We start from the raw sequence: 18,174 nt of genomic DNA, 5'->3' as shown, positions 1-18,174 counted from the left end.
ATTAACAAAAAATGTATAATAAAAAATAAATAAACTACTTACCACCCTTTACCCCTATAAACCCCAAAACACACACATAAAATTAATTACACAAATACCATAATTAATTACCAATTAATTTATTAAACTTAATTAACAACCAATTATTAATTTATCAATTACAAATAAATTACTTCCCACCCTTTACACCTATAAACACCACAACACACACCTAAAATTATTTACACAATTACCATTATTATTACCAATGAATTCATCAAAATTAACAACCGATTATTATTTCATGTATTAAAAATAAAAATCCTTCCCATCCTTTACACCTATAAACACCACAACACACACCTAAACTTTATTACACAATTACCATAATTAATTGCCAATTAATTAATTAAAATTAATTAACAACCAATTAATAATTCATTAATCAATTACTGTACACATTTAAAACTATAAAATCTCAAATAAACAAATATTAATAAATACAAAATAATCAATTAATTTAATATAATTATATTTCTTCCCACCCTATTCCCCAACCCACAACCCGCTACAGAACTAAAAATGCAAAATTCAAATTAAAAAAATGAATAACTACTAAACATTTAACACATATATTAAAAATACAAACAATTCTCATACAAAAAACATACATCACATTCATATAAGTTATATACTAAAATACATAACATTAATTTAAAAAAACAATATTTTTAACAACTAGTTTTTTTTGCAAACGATATTAAATGCTTCGATATTTTTAAAATCGATATTACCTTAAGTCAATATTCTTGACCACGAAATTCTTGCTTTCGATATTTCTGAACTGCGATATTTAATACTCGATATTTGTGCAACTCAATATTTTTTACTCGATATTCTGTCTGCACACCAATTGAATCACCTGCATATGTGTACTGGCCTAGAGAATGTTAAGGCAAGAAGCTTACTGATATGTTTAAATAATCATTCCTGATTTCTTCACTATGTACCTCTCATCAGTGATGTTGTATCTAACCTGTTCAAATATTTTGAGTTTTAAAATCTCCTCCTTCCGTGGATCAATGTTCACATTTATTTGGTGCAATTGTTGCAGTACTACGGATGTAATATATTATACAAAATATTTATATTTCGGGAAGGAAAAGTTGTTCAATAATGAAACAAGAAACCAGCTGCCAGTTTGATTCTAATAAAATCACCCCTTCAGTTACATGTTCTAGGGTATTCACGAGCTGTGCACATAGCTGGCGTCTGACTGACTCCTCCGGCAATTTCCATCATCTTCAATTTCTCAATTTTCTTAGGGGTCAAGAAAGTGGTCTTAGCTGCCCTCTGATAACATGGGTTAAGTTTAAGGTGAAACTTATTTTAGTCCTCACTGACAGAAATGGCAGCCAACGCATTTTCCGCAAACCTACAGTCCTTTACGCACCCAAGTTGTTTACCTTCTAGTGTTTCAGCTTAATAACTGCAAGGATCCTGTAGAAACCTGATGTTTTTATATTTTCGAAGTGGGCACGAGACATTCGGGTGTGGGAGGGTGCAGGGATGAGAGGACTTTGAATGATGGCTGGCCAACATTTTAGAGGGGAGCATTTTCCTTTCTTACATTCAGTGGCGGCTGGTGAGAGTTGAAAGTGGTGAGGCATAAAACAATTATTGTACTGCACTGCAGCGAGCAAGCGTAGCAAGCGAGCGAGCCCGAACAACCTATGGAGGGTTCGGGGGGGGGGGGGTTCTCCCACCGAGATTTTTTTTTAAAAAGAGTGGGCAAATGCATTTTCAAGCAAATGTGAGAAAGAAAGAAGGTTCATAAAGAATTGTGAAAGTGTAGTTATGCCATCAATAAAGAGACTTCATATGATAATGACGTAGGTTCCTGTTGCTTCTTAGCTCAGTAGTGCCCTGCTGCAGTCATTTTGTACATACACTCCAATTGATAAGCAACCAGCTTAATAATCTATGTAATATTTCAGCCCACAGAAGCAAGATAAAATTAGCCTTTTAGAAATCCAAACTGTATACAGTGTGCATACACACATTACAAACAGGTTTTTTGAGGGCCATACAAAGCTAACAGACCAAAGAAATTTGTAATGGGGCAGCGAGACTGGGGCTTGGTGCTTGACAGGTCTTACATACAAGCTGTAGAACAGCAGGTGTTCCTGCTGGATAAGTACAATCAACCATTCGCTATAATTGTGCAGATTTTTCACTTATTTAAAAAATAAAATACAAGGCTCTGCTCCTTTCAGCACTCCTACCAAGGTAGGTCTTAAGGTGCACTCATGTACCTTATAGCCGGCCTTGGTTCCTAGTGCCACCATCCCTGTTCCTTACCTACGACAGGGGCATGAAACAGCGCCTCATGGTCATAGGGACCAAGCTTTGCACCCACAGGATTCAGCTTGAGTATGCCAGGCTTTTTTTAAACTTTCAATGACTGACCTGTCGCACAGCACACACTCGAACCTTATCATTAAATCTGTGGCGCTTCAGAGCCATTTCAGTCAGTACCTGAGGAGAAGTCGCCATTTGCTGCAGATTCTCATCTGTTACTACACTGCAAATACGCGCGCGCAGGGCAACCCCGGAAAGAGTGAACATGGACAAAAATAAAACATACCTCTAAAGTTGGCGCCAAGCTACTTGTGACTCCAGCTGCAGACTGTTGCTCACAAAACGCTTTCCCCATTATGGTGACGTGAGCAGCAAGTGCAACCTGGTCATATGAGAGGATAATATTAAGAAAGGACCGACATATTTGAATTAACTTTGTAGGTCTTCGTACAGAACTGGGAATACTGTACAGCATTCCGCTGGGTGAAACTCAGTCAGCACAGTAATTCCACGTCCTACGGGAGATTCAATTATATTAACAGGAACTCCATGAGGAAAGTTCGGACGATAATTTCGGTCACTTGGAATTTTAAGGCGGAATCCCCTCATACTTGTACTCGGGGGCTTAGAGCCATGTTTCACTACAAAATGGGCACTGTTGCCACAAAATACATCACAAAGGAAATATTAACTACACAAATAAAGAAGAACTGGTCTGTAGATGAATAGGTATGAAAGGGGCAACAAGGGGTGTACCAGTTGAAAACAATAGTAAAGGGACAGAATGTATGCAAATCAGAAAAACAAAACATTGAAATTTTGGGTAAAAATAAAAAGAAGTAATCAAGATGTTCTCCTGTAGTGTGCGTAGAGTTAGAAATCTAAAAACGGAGACCTCTCCAGCCAAATTATACTAAATATGTAGTAGTGGATATGGTGCTCTTACACAAAGCACATACGGCAGAGAAAGAAATGCTAAAGGAACAGTAAAATGAATACCAGTCTCATAAGGGTAAAATATATGTTGTGAAGGTGGCTTATTGCTGGAAATGACAATTTTCTTTGCCTCAAATATAGTTGGCAGTGATTACAACATACCCCTAAAACAGGCAGATAAGTCTCATGTCATTCATCACAAATGGTGTTAAAGTCACTCATGCTAAACTCCTTGAAAACCGAGATCCTATACATTCCTTCCTCATCACCATCCACATCTCTACCTGATTCAATCTACTTTCCCCTGAACTCTGAAATGCATCCTCTCTGCCAGAAAGCTTGGGGTTCTCTTCAGCCTTATATAAAAACGGAAACCTACATAACCAGCACAGCAACCGCAGTGAGATACCAATTAAACATAAGCAAGATCTACCCGCCCATCCTTTCAACACAGTAAAAACAATCCTTAATACACTACAACTGCCCCAGTGTATTGAATCTCTACAATGCCTCCAAACAACCCGACAAGGTAAGATTGTTCCTCCTGGTTCAAATTTCCCCAAGTACATCTTTGAATACAGCACATAGCAAGCCCCTCCTTTGTCACTCCAGCCTAACCACGCAGAACAACTAGCCCCCTTCTTGTCTACCTTCCATCAGGTCAGTGAGGAAACCCTGCACTGGTCACTTCTATAATCCTTAACACTGCAGCCACGACCTTGTCGTCGGTTTCTATGCTTGTGATGCACAGATGTACTTATGGGCCAGTAGCCTAAAAGACTAATGCAAGGGCTTGGAAAAAGAACTTATTTCTGTCACCACATTGATTGACACGAGATCCTGTAAATTAATGAGTCTAAAACAGAACTGCTGATTTCAAACTCCAAACCCCTTCTCGTGTAGTGTCCTCCCTTGACTCTGCCAGGACACGAGAAGGACAGAAGGCATTAATGGACAATGCATGCCATCCTTTTCACTCGCCTGCCTGATGCCTAACCCCTTTCTTTATAGAAGAAAAAATAGAATAAACTCCCAAACCGTGGTGCCCCTGGTGATGAAGGTAGCAATTTAGTGCAGCGCTACACTTGCTTCTGCATATTCCTCACGTAGCAATTTTCCGTGGACGGAAAGCGGGTGCTATTTAAGACATCTGAATACATTTGTGTGCTAGTTCGCCTTCTGGCAGCTAGAGCGTTGCAGCTGAACTGAAGGAAGGGAAAGAGTGTGTAGGACCTGGGGTCACCAGGCCCTCTGGGGGTAACGTGGCGCGAGCGGGTAGGCACCCTAAGGCTTACGTGTAAAGTGACCATACAGCACACACATCCACTGAGACAGGAAACGCACGCAATAATTGACACCACAACAGTAGGTTGAATAAAACCAATCAGTTTTATCTAGATCAACATTAGGATCAAAAGCATTTCATTAGGAATAGATTGGGCAGTTCATTAACACATCAAAACCTGGCATGGAATCAAAGCGCGGCACCTGGCGATCCTGGGGAGCGTCAAACACAGCATTTACGCAAAGCGCTGCACATAGCAATTCATTAGCGCTTCAAAACATGGCATTTAAGCATAGCGCTGTACATAGCAAATCAATAGCGCTTCAAAACATGGCATTTAAGCATAGCGCTGCACATAGCAAATCAATAGCGCTTCAAAACATTGCAGTACCTTGAAGCCTGACACATGGCATTACATTGGCGCATTAAACCTTGCAGGTCATTGAAGCGCTAAACATTGTAAATCACTGAGGCGCTAATCATCCTATCACTGGAGCGCTAAACATCACAGTTCACTGAGGCGCTCAACGGGTAATCTCATTAGATCATTAAGCCTTACAAGTCTTTACAGCGCTCAACTGGCATGGAATTCAAGCGCTACACCTGGTAAGAAGTCAAAGCGCTACTCCTACACATCTAATTGAGCAACGCGCTACTCATGGCAATTAATCATAGCACTTAATCCATTAGTCGAAGCGCTAAATAGGGCAAGGGTTCCAAGCTTTAAGCTGGGCATTTCCTTCCGAGCATTCCCCATGGGTGGAAGTCAGATGTTCGACAATTGTTTGGCACGGCCGCCGGCCGGGTGGGGGTACACAGTCTCACCTTCTTCCCTCAAATGCCTTAAGATGGATGTCCGCTGTCTGCCGGTGTCCGGCCCTGTTCTGAGGAATGTGGGGCCAACCGACGTGACGGGGAATCCCCCCTGGGGGAGGGGCGTGCTCCGGGCTCCACGGGGCCTCCCGCCCACTTCCCCGGGGGGTTACCTTGAGCTTCGGCCTCAGCTAGGCCCTTGCGCCGGTCCCGCCGTCGAGAGGGGCTCCCTCCTTCACGCGAGCCTTCGGCAGGGGAGGCGCGCCCGCAACCACCAATCCTAGCGTGGACTGCGGGGGCGCGGCCTCCACAATCTCTCCCCAGAGAGCGGGGGCGGCGTTGAGCAGTCCGCCCCCGTCACGTGATGGTGGGTGATGGCTTCAAGGCCTAGCGCGGCCTTCTTTAACCTACGGCGGCCCTCTCGCAGTTACGGCCTGCGTCGCGCGGACTTCTTCGGTCACGGCGGGGTCCCGGTCTTCCCCACGGGCCCCCGTGGATGTCAGGGGACAAGCTACTCGGCCCCGGGCCGCAGCGGTGAGTGTGGTTCAGGTCCCCCTCAGCGGGGGGGGGAAGAAATTAAGGGTGGGCCTGCAGTGTGGGGGGTAGCGATTGATTTGGCGCCCAGCGCCCCCTTTTTCCCTCAGAGACGCCCCAGCTCGGGCCAGGTAGGCTGGGAGGTGGCAGGCCACACGCCAGTGGCAGAACAAGCTAGGGAGGGAGCCCAGGTTAAGTCAGGGAGCGCAGGAATGGCACAGCGCCGGTACCTGGTCGATCCCCCAGCAGTTCTGTGGTAAGTTTCTGTGGTAAGTTTCTGTGGTAAGTTTCTGTGGTTAGTTTCTGTGGTAAGTTTCTGTGGTACGTTTCTGTGGTACGTTTCTGTGGTCCTCTTGGCGCTTGTTGGTTCTGGCGCCCTAAGTAGTTTTGTTCCTTGGAGGGGGGTAGGTTGAGTCGGTGACTGAAGAGGGTTCTCAGTCAGGCTTGGTAGGTTGCCCCTGGGTTCCCCTCCCGCTGGGCCAGATCAGTGGGCTAGTTCAGGATCCCTCAATCAACTTAAAAGGCAGCACCTAAGCCCTGTCACTTTCAGTGGCATAGGTCCCTGACTAGGCCCTACCACCTAAAACTCCTGCGTAGGATCCCCCAGGTCTGCGTCGCCCCAACTGACTAAAAATGTTCCCTCCTTTCCTTAAATATCCCTAGGTCAGGTGACCACTCTCTAAGGCGGCAAAAGTAAACCCCACCGTTCTTCTAGAAGGTTCCAGCAGGTTCCAGGAGCTTCCCCACTCTAATTATAGGACAAAAAGGCGGGCTGGTGTCGCAACAATGTTGTAGGGTCCCAGCCAGCTTCTGGCAACTAGGGTGCTACTAAAAAGGCCACTCCGCAGTAGCAGGAGCCTGTGGCAGCCATATTGGGGGAAGAGAGCAGCTGCACCTTAACATTGATTAGCAATTAAAAGGCGCTCGGAGACCTAAGGCCAACGAAAAAGAGGGTGGAAAAAATGAGGCAAGGGCAAAAACACAGGGAAAGACCACCCTAGGGCTGACAGGTCTAACAGAGTGAAACTCGGTTAGGCCTGTCGCTAACTTTGCGATGCCTTCTGCTTCACGGTCTGATGCTTAGGTGCCCAGTACGTACTTCACAAAACATGAAAAAATAAATAACATAAAACGGAAAGTGCCCCTCTCCTGAGTCTCTCGTTCTGCGACTTCCTCAGCCCTAAAGCTCAGAGGTTGCCTTCTTTAGTGTTGCCATGTGATGTAATTTACTCACAACAGGTGAATAATGTAAATGTTTCCGAAATTGTACCGCAATTTCACCAGTTTTTACACAATCAATACTTCAACGAGAAGTAATGTGAATGTTGGTAAAATAAATGTTGTGCTTCATGTGAACGATGGGACTCCACATGAAGGTGGGACTCTCGTGATTAGACGGCGGCCGGCATGCATCGCGGGAGAGTGGGGCTGGGGGGTGTTTGCAGGTGCCGGTTGGGGAATAGAAATATAAAACTTTACCTACCTTACCCCCGGGTACCGCGCCGCCTCCGCTCCTGGATGATGTAATGCTTCAGCCGGGTCCCGTGCGTGTTCCTGCAGGAACAGGAAGCACTGAAGCAGCCAACAGGCAGCCTCCCTCCCCTACCCTAAGCCAATCACAACGCTGTAATGGCAGCGTTGTGATTGTTGAGGCACAGCGGAGAGCGCCCCAGCCGGGCTCCTGTTGGGAGACCATTTTCTCTATGTAGGCTGCATAGAGAAAAAGGGAGAGTGCGCATGACTGGGTTGGTCGGCCCTGGGGCCGACCAAACAGTCAGTACCCACAACAGTGGGCAAGCCACTCCCCCCCCCGCCCTCGAACAGGACCCCCTACCCGCCCGCCCCCAACCAGGCACCAGGCACTTCTGCTTTCTTGCAGTGCGAGAAGCAGAAACATAAAATGGTAGTTTTACCATTTTATATTTCTGGGTCTCCCACTGCGAGAAAGCAGTGGGGCGACGCCCCCATGGAGGAGCCACCACTGCTTACATTTAGCTGTCAAGATTCCCAGATCCATGCTGATGTACTGCTTCAGTCCAGGTAGTATTCTTTTAATTCTGCAACTTGCACTCCTGTTTATTCTATTGCAAAACAGAACTGCAAGTCTAGGAATTCAAATGAAAAACAAACCTGGAATTCAAATTTTAAAAAAACCTGGACTGGAGCGGCACCTGACGCATAGCTCTGGAAAACTTGCCAGCTATGTTGAGGAGGCTGGGCTGGGGCCAAGTGTAGTGATGACCCTTTTTCGTACAGGAGAGAATGTAGTCATTGGGGATCATTTTGTTATCCAGTTTTCTTGAACAAAGGTGTAGAGTTCGGAAAAGGAAGGGCAGTCCGTATAGATAGTAAACTGCAGTCACAGAGGCTAAGCAAAGGGAGCTTTGTAGGATATCTCTTCCGGTTTAAAGTTTTGGTGGTTGGTGGATTCCTTATGAGCCATGAGCATGTTTAGGTTTCATGCGCTGTTTCTGCGAGACATTACATACAGTGCGCTTACAGCCTGCCCATAGCTTACCATTTGTTACCTTCAGCATCGCCCTCATTTTCTTCATTCCTGTTTGTCTTGGCATGCCTAAGTCATGTTCTCTTCTGGTGTTTGACCCTTCACAGGAGTATAGACCAAGTACGTGTCCTGCCACTGCTCCCATTTGTGGCGCTACTTTTTTGGGGTTCAATTACTTCACATCAAGGCTCGAGTTTTCAGTCCATCTCCCATAGCCCTATCCATGTAGCTTCTATTCCCTCCCTCCCACCCCTGTTCAATCTTGCTTCTTTAATGCCCAAAAAGTGTAAACAAATTATCTCATCTGTGACAGCAAATAGGTCCCTTGTTGTGTCACAGAATATGCATGTCCTTGTACTGTTGGCACAAAATGCATATATCCTTGTAATGTAAAGTATGACTGTGATTCTGCATGCCTCCTAAATAAAGAATGCTGAATCATTGGATCTTGTCCCCCAAATATCATTTATAGAGTAAAACATTGTTTCTGCAGCGTTTTTCTACTTTGTCCAAAATTCAGGGTTCACCAGTGCAGTGCCTCTGTGAAACATTGACAAAACCCATGAAAGATTAAGGAGCACACAGAGTGTGGATTGAGGCTCTGACATAGGCCTTTTACTGTATTTCTTTAGGCCACAGAACTCTACGCCACTGATCTCTATGCCACTCTACTGTTCTCCTCCCCAGTCCACTGCACTCTAAACCACTCCACTCTATGCCATTCAACTCGACACCATTGAACTCTACATCGCTGCATTCTGTGCCACTCTACTCTTCTCTGCACCACTGCACTCTCCATCACTGCACTCTACACCACTGCACTCTAAGCCACTGCCCTCTACACCACTCTATGCCATTGCACTCTATGCCACTGTACTGTTCTCTGCACCATTGCACTCTACCACTGCACTCTACACCACTACTCTGAACCACTCTACTGTGTACCACTCCATTTTACGCCACCTAACTCTCCGTCACTCTACTCTTCTCTGCACCACTCTATGCCACTGCACTCGATGCAATTGCACTCTTCCCCACTGCACCCTATGCCACTCTTCGATACACCACTCTACTCTATGCCACTCCACTGTACGCCATGGAAGTTTGTGCCACTGCACTCTATGACACTCTACTCTTCTTTGCACCAATGCACTCTATGGCATTCTACTCTACTCTGCACCACCCTACTCTATGACACTGCACTACCCCACTGTACTCTACTCTATGCCACTCTACTCTGCACCACTGCACTTTATGCCACTCTACTCCGCACCACTCCACTCTATGCCACTACACTATACGCCACTGCACTCTAAGTCACTGCCCTCTATGCTAGTTTGCACCACTCTACTCTATGCCACTGCACTGTACATCATTTTACTCTGCATCACTCTACACCACTGCACTCTACGCCACTGCAGTCTACTCTACTCTGCACTCTGCACCAATCTACTCTGCACCATTCTGCTCCATGTCACTGCACTACATTCTACTCCACTTTAGTCTTCAGCACTCTACGCCATTCTACTGTACTCTACACCACTCTACTCCACAGAACTGCACTCTATGCCACACTACTCTTTTCTGCACCACTGTCCTCTACGCCACTGTACTCTACGCCTCTATTCCTTACTCTGCACCTCTCCACTCTATCCCACTGAACTCTACACCACTGCACAGCTGAGGACGGAGACAAAGGCAACACCGCACAAGATACAAGGCGGCACCTACATTCTACAGAACAACAAGAGTTTCCAGCTGCCCAAAGTGTGATTGGACCAGAATTATATGTCAGTCCCCTTCCCCACGGGCGAACCAAACGGGTAAAAGAAGATGACAGCACCCCACACCCGCTAGTACGAAAAATATGTCCATTTGGAACCATACATGAGCCCTGACGAAGACCTTATGAATAAAATATAGGTCCACAATATCACAGGTCGAAACGCGTCGGCTAGCAGAGAACGAGATACGTATGGGATAAAAATTACACAATAACGTCCCGTGAAGAGCGAAAACAACATACTTAGTCAACGCTCTCCACGACTACTATGAAATACTTTTCTCTGACCCTGCATAGGACCATAACAATCATTTAACGTGGAGGCAACAATGAGTTTGAATCCCCACACTCTATAAAATAGGATATCTGAGTACTGAAGTGTAACAATGTTACTGTTTGTTTAAAAGTACTGTCTGTTTGAAGTATTTTGTTTATGTTCGTCGAGTTGTTATTAAGTTATTGTGAAAAAAAGTAAAGTCTGTTTAATGTTAAATGTAAAGGACATGTATTTGTCACAATGAAGAAGTGTTCTCCCTGTTTCAAAGTAATTTAGATTGTCATAAATGAAATACAACTCGCAGTCAATAAACAGGCTTGCTGAGAAAAGTAGAAATTGTGATTTATGGTGTCAGAGGTATCTGCATTTTGAAAAAAGTTCTATTCCTTACTCTGCACCTCTCCACTCTATCCCACTGAACTCTACACCACTGCACACTGTACCATTCTACTTTACTCTGCACCGCTTTACTCTACGTCACTGCACTCTAAGCCACTGCACTTAATGTCAATGTACTCTAGGCCTTTGCACTCTATGCCACTCTACTGTAATCTGCACCACTGCACCCTAGGCTTCTCTACTCTATGACACTCCACTCTACTCTGCAACACTGCACTCCACTCTGCCCCGCTGCATTCTGCGACACTCCACTCTACTTTGCACTACTTTATTGTATGACACTGCACTCTAGGCCACTCCACTCCACTCTACTCTGCACCACTGCACTGTATGCCACTACACTGTACACCACCTTAATCTACTCTCCACCACTTTACTCTGTTCCACTCTTCTGTATGCCAGTGCACTCTATGCTATTCTAATCTATTCTGCACCACTCTACTCTACGCAACTTCACTCTATGCCACTGCACTCTTCGCCACTGCACCCTATGCCACTCAACTCTGTGCCACTCTACACCATTGTACTCTGTGCCAAAGCACTCTACGCTGCTCTACTCTTCTCTGCACCACTTCATTCAATGCTACTCTACTCTGCACCACTCTACTCTACACCACTGCACTCTACACGACTGTGCTTTATGCCACTCTACTCCACTGACCTCTATGCCATTCAACTGTAGTCTGCACCACTATACTCTATGCCACTCCATTCCACTCTATGCCACTCAACTCTATTCTACTCTGTATAACCCCACTGCACTCTATGCCACTCTACTCTGCACCACTACACTCTGCATCACTCCACTCTATGCCACTGCCCTTTACGCCACTCTGCACCACTGCACTCTAAAACAGTCAACTCTATGCCACTACACACTATGCCACTCTACTTTACACAGCTGCACTCTATGCCCCTCCACTCTATTCTGCACCACTACACCTTCCTATGACACTCTACTCTACGCCAATCCACTCTACACCACTGCACTCTACGTCACTCTACTCTGCACAACTCTACTCTAAGCCACTTCACTCTCTTCACAGCTGCACCCTACGCCACTGTACTCTATACCTCTCTATGCTCCACTGAACTCTACACCACTTTACTCAAGTCTGCATCACTCTACTCTATGCCACTCAACTTTATTCTTTTCTGCATAACTTCACTGTATGCCATTGCATTGTATGTCACGCATCTCTGCACCACTCTACTCTACACCACTACACTCCGCACTATACGCCACTGCACTCTACTCTGCAACACTCCACTCAATGCTACTTCACTGTACCCTGCACTGCTCTACTCTATGCCAATACACTCTACACCACTGCACTCAATGCCACTGTACTCTATACCACTCCGTGCCAATGCACTCAATGCTGCACTCTATGCCACTCTTTTCTACTCTGCACCACTGTACACCACTGAAGTCTACGTCACTGCACTCTACACCACTGCACTATACTCTACCCTGCACCACCCAACTCTATGCCACTGCACTATACACTACAGCACTTTACTCTGCACAATTCACTCTTTGTCACTTAATTCTACCATGCAACACTCTACTCTACGCCACTGCACTATACACAATAACACTCCATGCAACTGCTCTCCGACCCACTCTATTTTACTCTGCACCACTCTACTGCATCCCATGGCACTCTATGCCACTCAACAGCACTCTACTGTAAGCCACTGCACTATACACTAATATACTCTACTCTGTACCATTCTGCTCTATGCCACTGGACTCTGCAGCTCTCTACTGTAGGCCACTCTATGCAACTCTACTCTGCACCACTGCACTTTACTGCTCAACTCTATGCCACTCTATTCTTTAACACTCTACTCCAAGCCACTGCACTGTACGGCAATGCACTCTACACCATGAATTCTATGCCACTCTACTCTCCCCGGTCTACTTCACACCACTGCTCTCTGTGCCACTGAAGTCTATGCCACTGAACTCTACATCACTGCACTCTAACAACTATATTCTGCACTTCTCTACTTTATACCACCACACTACGCCACTGTTCTTGACTCTGTCATTGCACTCAACTACACTCTACTCTGCTCCACTGCACTCTATGCCACTCTACTCTTCACCACTACACTCAACTCCACTGCACTCTGTCACTGCACTCTATGCCAGCCTGCACTGTACATCACTCTAATCTGCACCACTCTACTCAACTGCTCTCTACACCACTACGCTTAATGCCATTCTACTCTGTCCCACTGCATTCTGCACCACTGAACTCCAAGACTCTCCACTCTATGCCTCTCTACTGTACTCTGTGCCTCAACGCTTTATGCCACTCCACTCTACTCTGCACCACTGCCATCTACACCACTACATTCTGCATCACTGCACACCACTCTGCACTACTGCACTCTGCACTACTCTACTCTAGGTCACTCTACTCTTGGAGAAGTGTGGCTCTATGATTAGAGCGGCAGACCCTGACGCAGAGGTCTAGCCCGGGACCAGGGTTCAATTCCCCGCCTCGGCGGGTCTTGGGCTCAAAAATTCCACGGACCTGATAATTCTCGCCTCGTTGCCTATTCCAATCATGGAGTGCAACTCTGGGCAATAGCTTGCTTAATCTCCACAACGGCCCCCACAACGCTAAGGATGCCTGGCCTCCACCTTGGGGGTGCCCAGGAGTGGACGCCTCACAGGGAAAGCCAGGATGGGTTCCACAGCGGTATTCGTACAAGCGCCTTGAGACCCTTGCGAGTGAGTAGTGCGCTATACAAGTATCAAATTTACATTTTTTTTTACTCTTCTTTGCTCCACTGCACTGTATGCCACTGCACTCTAAATCACTGCACGCTACACCACTCCGCTCTATGCCATTGCACTCTATGCCACTGTACTTTTCTCTGCACTACTGCACTCTATCATTGCACTCTACACCACTGCTCTCACCACTCTACTCTGCACCATGGCACTTTACGCCTCTGCACTCTACTCTGCACCACTCCACTCTATTCCACTGCACTTTAATCTGCACCACTCTGCTCTATGTCTCTGCCCTTTATGCCCCTCCACTCTACACATATGCACTCTAGGCAACCCTACTTTACGCTGCACCACTCTACTCTATGCCACTCTACTTTGCAACATTCTACGTTATGCCACTGCACTCCATGCTCATCTACTCTACTGTACACAACTGTCCTTTATGCCAGTGCACTCTGTGCCACTCTACTCTGCACTACTACACTCCTCACCATTGAGCTATATGCAACTACTCTGTGACACACTACCACACTGCACTGCACTCTACATCACTGCATTCAGCACCACTGTACACTATACCACTATACTCTACACCACTACTATCTATGTCACTGCAGTCTATGTGACTGCCCACTACACCAATTAGGCAAAATTGCTCTGCATGACCCTACTCTACACTACTGGAGTGTCGCAGCACTCTACTTCAAGCCACTGCAATCTATGCCACACTACTCTGCACCACTGCACTCTACACCACTCTAGTCTGCACCAGCCCAGTCTATGCCATTGCACTGTATGCAACTGCGCTTTCATGCCCTGCACTTTATGCCACTCTACTCTACTCTGCACCACTCTACACCATTGTACTCTATGCCACTGCACTCTACACCAATCTACTCTGTGCCACAGCATTCTGCACCACTCTACTCTGCACCACTCTGCTCTACTCCACTATTCTACTCTGCACCACTCTATTCTACTCTGCACAACTCTTCTCTATGCCAGTGGACTCTACGCCACTCCACTTTGCTCTACTCTGTACCACTCTACTCTATGCCACTGCACTCTTTGCCACTGCACTCCATGCCACTCTACTCTTCCCTGCACCACTGCACTCTGTGCCATTCTGCTCTATGCCACCCTACTCTGCATACTCCAACCTATGCCACTGCACACTGCACCATTCTACTGTACTCTATGCCTATTCACTCTACTTTACTGCACTCTATGCCACTGCACTCTACCCTGCACTATTCTAATCTATGCCACTATGCTCTACTCTGCACCACTCTGCTCTATGCCGCTGCACTCTATACTACTGCATTGTACACCACTATATTCTACCCCACTGCATTCTACAGCACTGTACCCTGCATTGTACTCTGCCTTCCCTGCACTCTACGCCACTGTACTCTATGCCACTGCACTCCACTTTGCACCACTGTACTCTTTGCAACTGCACTCTACACCTTTGAACTCTATGCCATTCCACTCTTCTTTACTGTACACCGCTCTTCAGTATGCCCCTCGACACTATTCCACTCTACTGTATACAGTGCCACTCTACCCCACTCCACTCCCCACAATGCCACTGTACTCTATACTACTCTAGTCTATGCCCCTCCCAGCTACTCTACCCCACTCTATGCCACTCTACTCTACTTCCCTCCCTGCCACTCCACATCACTCATCTCTTTGCCACTCCTAGCCACTGCACTCCACTCCATGCCACTGCACAGTATGCCACTTTATTTCACTCTATGCCATTCTACTACACTACACTCTACACCATACCACTCTATGCCATGAAACTCCACTCTACTCTACTCCATTCCATTCCACTCTGCTGTACAACATGGCTAGAAGGCATTGGCAAAGCCAATAGCTCTAGCTCAGGGGAATCTACTGACTCTGCCAATGCTTGATTAGATGGCAGGCAAGTGGGGAAGTGAGCTACAATTTGAGAAGCTGGCTAGTAGCTGGTGGTCCTTGTATAATCGTGGTGTGCATTGGTGCAGATTGTCTAGGTTAGAAGGAGACTCTGGGTCTGAAGTGAAATTACGACAACTTCCATGCACCATTATTCAGTTCATATAAACAGCACAATCATGTCTGGGTCTTGTGCTTTGCAGCTGTTCCAGCCAGGAGATGATCATCTTGCTGATGTAGCTTCTGTGCTGCTGTGGGCTGCTGGCCAGCAGGCAATTTTGGTGGCCTCAGCAGCAGTGTGGGTTGTGGAGAAGAGCAGTACAATGCCTGACCTGCTGGTTCTCCATGTGTGTGGTGGTGTGGAAAAAATGCAGTCAATATCAGTGATGACAACCACATGGCCTTTACTAGCACCTTCTAGGCAAAATCAGTAGAAGAGGGGGTTTCCAATAGCGTGACACAGTTGCCTCAAAGAAGCATTCAAAGAGGTGACAAGGGAGAAGCTCTGAGTGTATATGTTTATGAATGAGATAGTTTCAAATATACTCAAACATGGTCAATTTCTTTTCTTTCAGAACCAGCATGGCTGGCAACTGGACAACATGCATTGCTCTTGTGACATTGGTGATGATAGGTGCCGCACAAAGCATGGCTGACCCCACAACAGTGGGAACAACTATTGATTCCACCACGGACATTACCACTCCTGAGACTACCGCCATTACTGAAGACTTCTCATCCACTGCAATAACAGATACAGAAACCACATATCCCACCTCTCCCAGCACATTCACAACTATCCCTATGACTCCTATCGCAACAACTACCATGACTCCCAGCATTACCACAGCTACCACTACTCCCAGCACTACCGCATCTCCCTCTTCCACCATGGTTACCACAGAATCATCCACAGAAACCACCACTTCCACTACCACAACTACCACTACGATGACTCCTAGCACAACCACAACTACCACTACTCCCAGCTCAACCACATCTCCGACGACTCCCAGCACTATCACAGCTACCACTACTATGACTCCCAGCACAATCACAACTATCACTACTCCCAGCACTACCACATCTTCCACAACTAAAAGCACAACCACAACTACCCCAGTTACGACTCCTAGCACAACCACATCTGCATCTTCTACTACTACTCCCATAGAATCATCCACAGCAACCACCACTTCCACTGCCACAACTACCACTAATATGACTCCCAGCACAAACACAGCTACCACTACTCCCAGCTCAGCCACTTCTCCCACGACTCCCAGCACAACCACATCTCCAACGACCCCCAGCACTACCACAACTACCACTACTATGACTCCCAGCACAATCACAACTATCACTACTCCCAGCACTACCACATCTTCCACAACTACCAGCACAACCACAACTACCCCAGTTACGACTCCTAGCACAACCACATCTGCATCTTCTACTACTACTCCCATAGAATCATCCACAGCAACCACCACTTCCACTGCCACAACTACCACTAATATGACTCCCAGCACAAACACAGCTACCACTACTCCCAGCTCAGCCACTTCTCCCACGACTCCCAGCACAACCACATCTCCAACGACCCCCAGCACTACCACAACTACCACTACTATGACTCCCAGCACAATCACAACTATCACTACTCCCAGCACTACCACATCTTCCACAACTACCAGCACAACCACAACTACCCCTGTTACGACTCCTAGCACAACCACATCTGCATCTTCTACTACTACTCCCATAGAATCATCCACAGCAAACACCACTTCCACTGCAACAACTACCACTAATATGACTCCCAGCACAAACACAGCTACCACTACTCCCAGCACAGCCACTTCTCCCACGACTCCCAGCACAACCACAGCTACCGCTACTATGACTCCCAGCTCAACCGCATCGCCCACGACTCCCAGCACAAACACAACTACCACTGCTCCCAGCACAAACACATCTACTACTACTACTACTACTACCATGGCAGCCACAGCACCCACCCCAGCAGGCACCAAAGCTGCCACAGGCCTCACCACCAGAAGCACCACTTACTCTGCAGGAACTACCACCACTGCCATTTCTACCAGTGGCAATACAGCAAGTGGTACTCCTAAAATGACTAGCAGCACAACCACAACAGTTGTATACAGTAGTTCAAGTGCTACAACCACAGGAACAACCACAACCAAGGCTATTACTACCACCACCACCACCGATCCTGCCACCAGGAAGGCGTCAAACAATGCTACAAGCCAGAGAACCATCCACTTCCTTCTAATGACTGCGATCCTTGCTTTTGTCTACCACCTTTAAATAAATCACCATTCTTGTTCTTTGCCCTTCATCCAATGTCTCATCTATCAATTTTTCAGTAGTGCAGAATATAGGATAAATGTTACATAATGAGATGTTAGAAGAAGTTATAACATGCACAGATGACTCAAATATCTTCTCAAGGCTGGACATGGGTAGAACTGGAGGCTTCTAATACATACATTTTGGGCTTCTTGTCACCTACACAGAAGGCAGGGTGTGATGTCCATTTTTAGGTCTCACCTGCCGACAGCGTATGCACAGTCTACAGGGAGTGGTATTG

The 18,174-nt window shown here is 46.4% G+C and overlaps 1 protein-coding gene across 1 annotated transcript in view; it reads left to right on the top strand.

Annotated features, from left to right (window-relative positions):
• The window catches only part of LOC146811775 (uncharacterized), a 227,916-nt gene extending 209,994 nt beyond the window's left edge, over positions 1-17,922 (top strand). The window contains exon 3 of the mRNA XM_085614535.1: positions 16,133-17,922. Within this exon, the coding sequence (XP_085470661.1) occupies positions 16,140-17,891 (1,752 nt within the window). The 5' untranslated portion in view covers positions 16,133-16,139 and the 3' untranslated portion in view covers positions 17,892-17,922. The remainder of the gene's footprint in view (positions 1-16,132) is intronic.
• The last annotated feature ends 252 nt before the right edge of the window (positions 17,923-18,174 follow it).

This window comes from Triturus cristatus, chromosome 7 (genome assembly GCF_964204655.1).
Source record: "Triturus cristatus chromosome 7, aTriCri1.1, whole genome shotgun sequence".
Classification (NCBI taxonomy): domain Eukaryota; kingdom Metazoa; phylum Chordata; class Amphibia; order Caudata; family Salamandridae; genus Triturus; species Triturus cristatus.
This window is presented reverse-complemented; position numbering and strand designations above follow the sequence as displayed.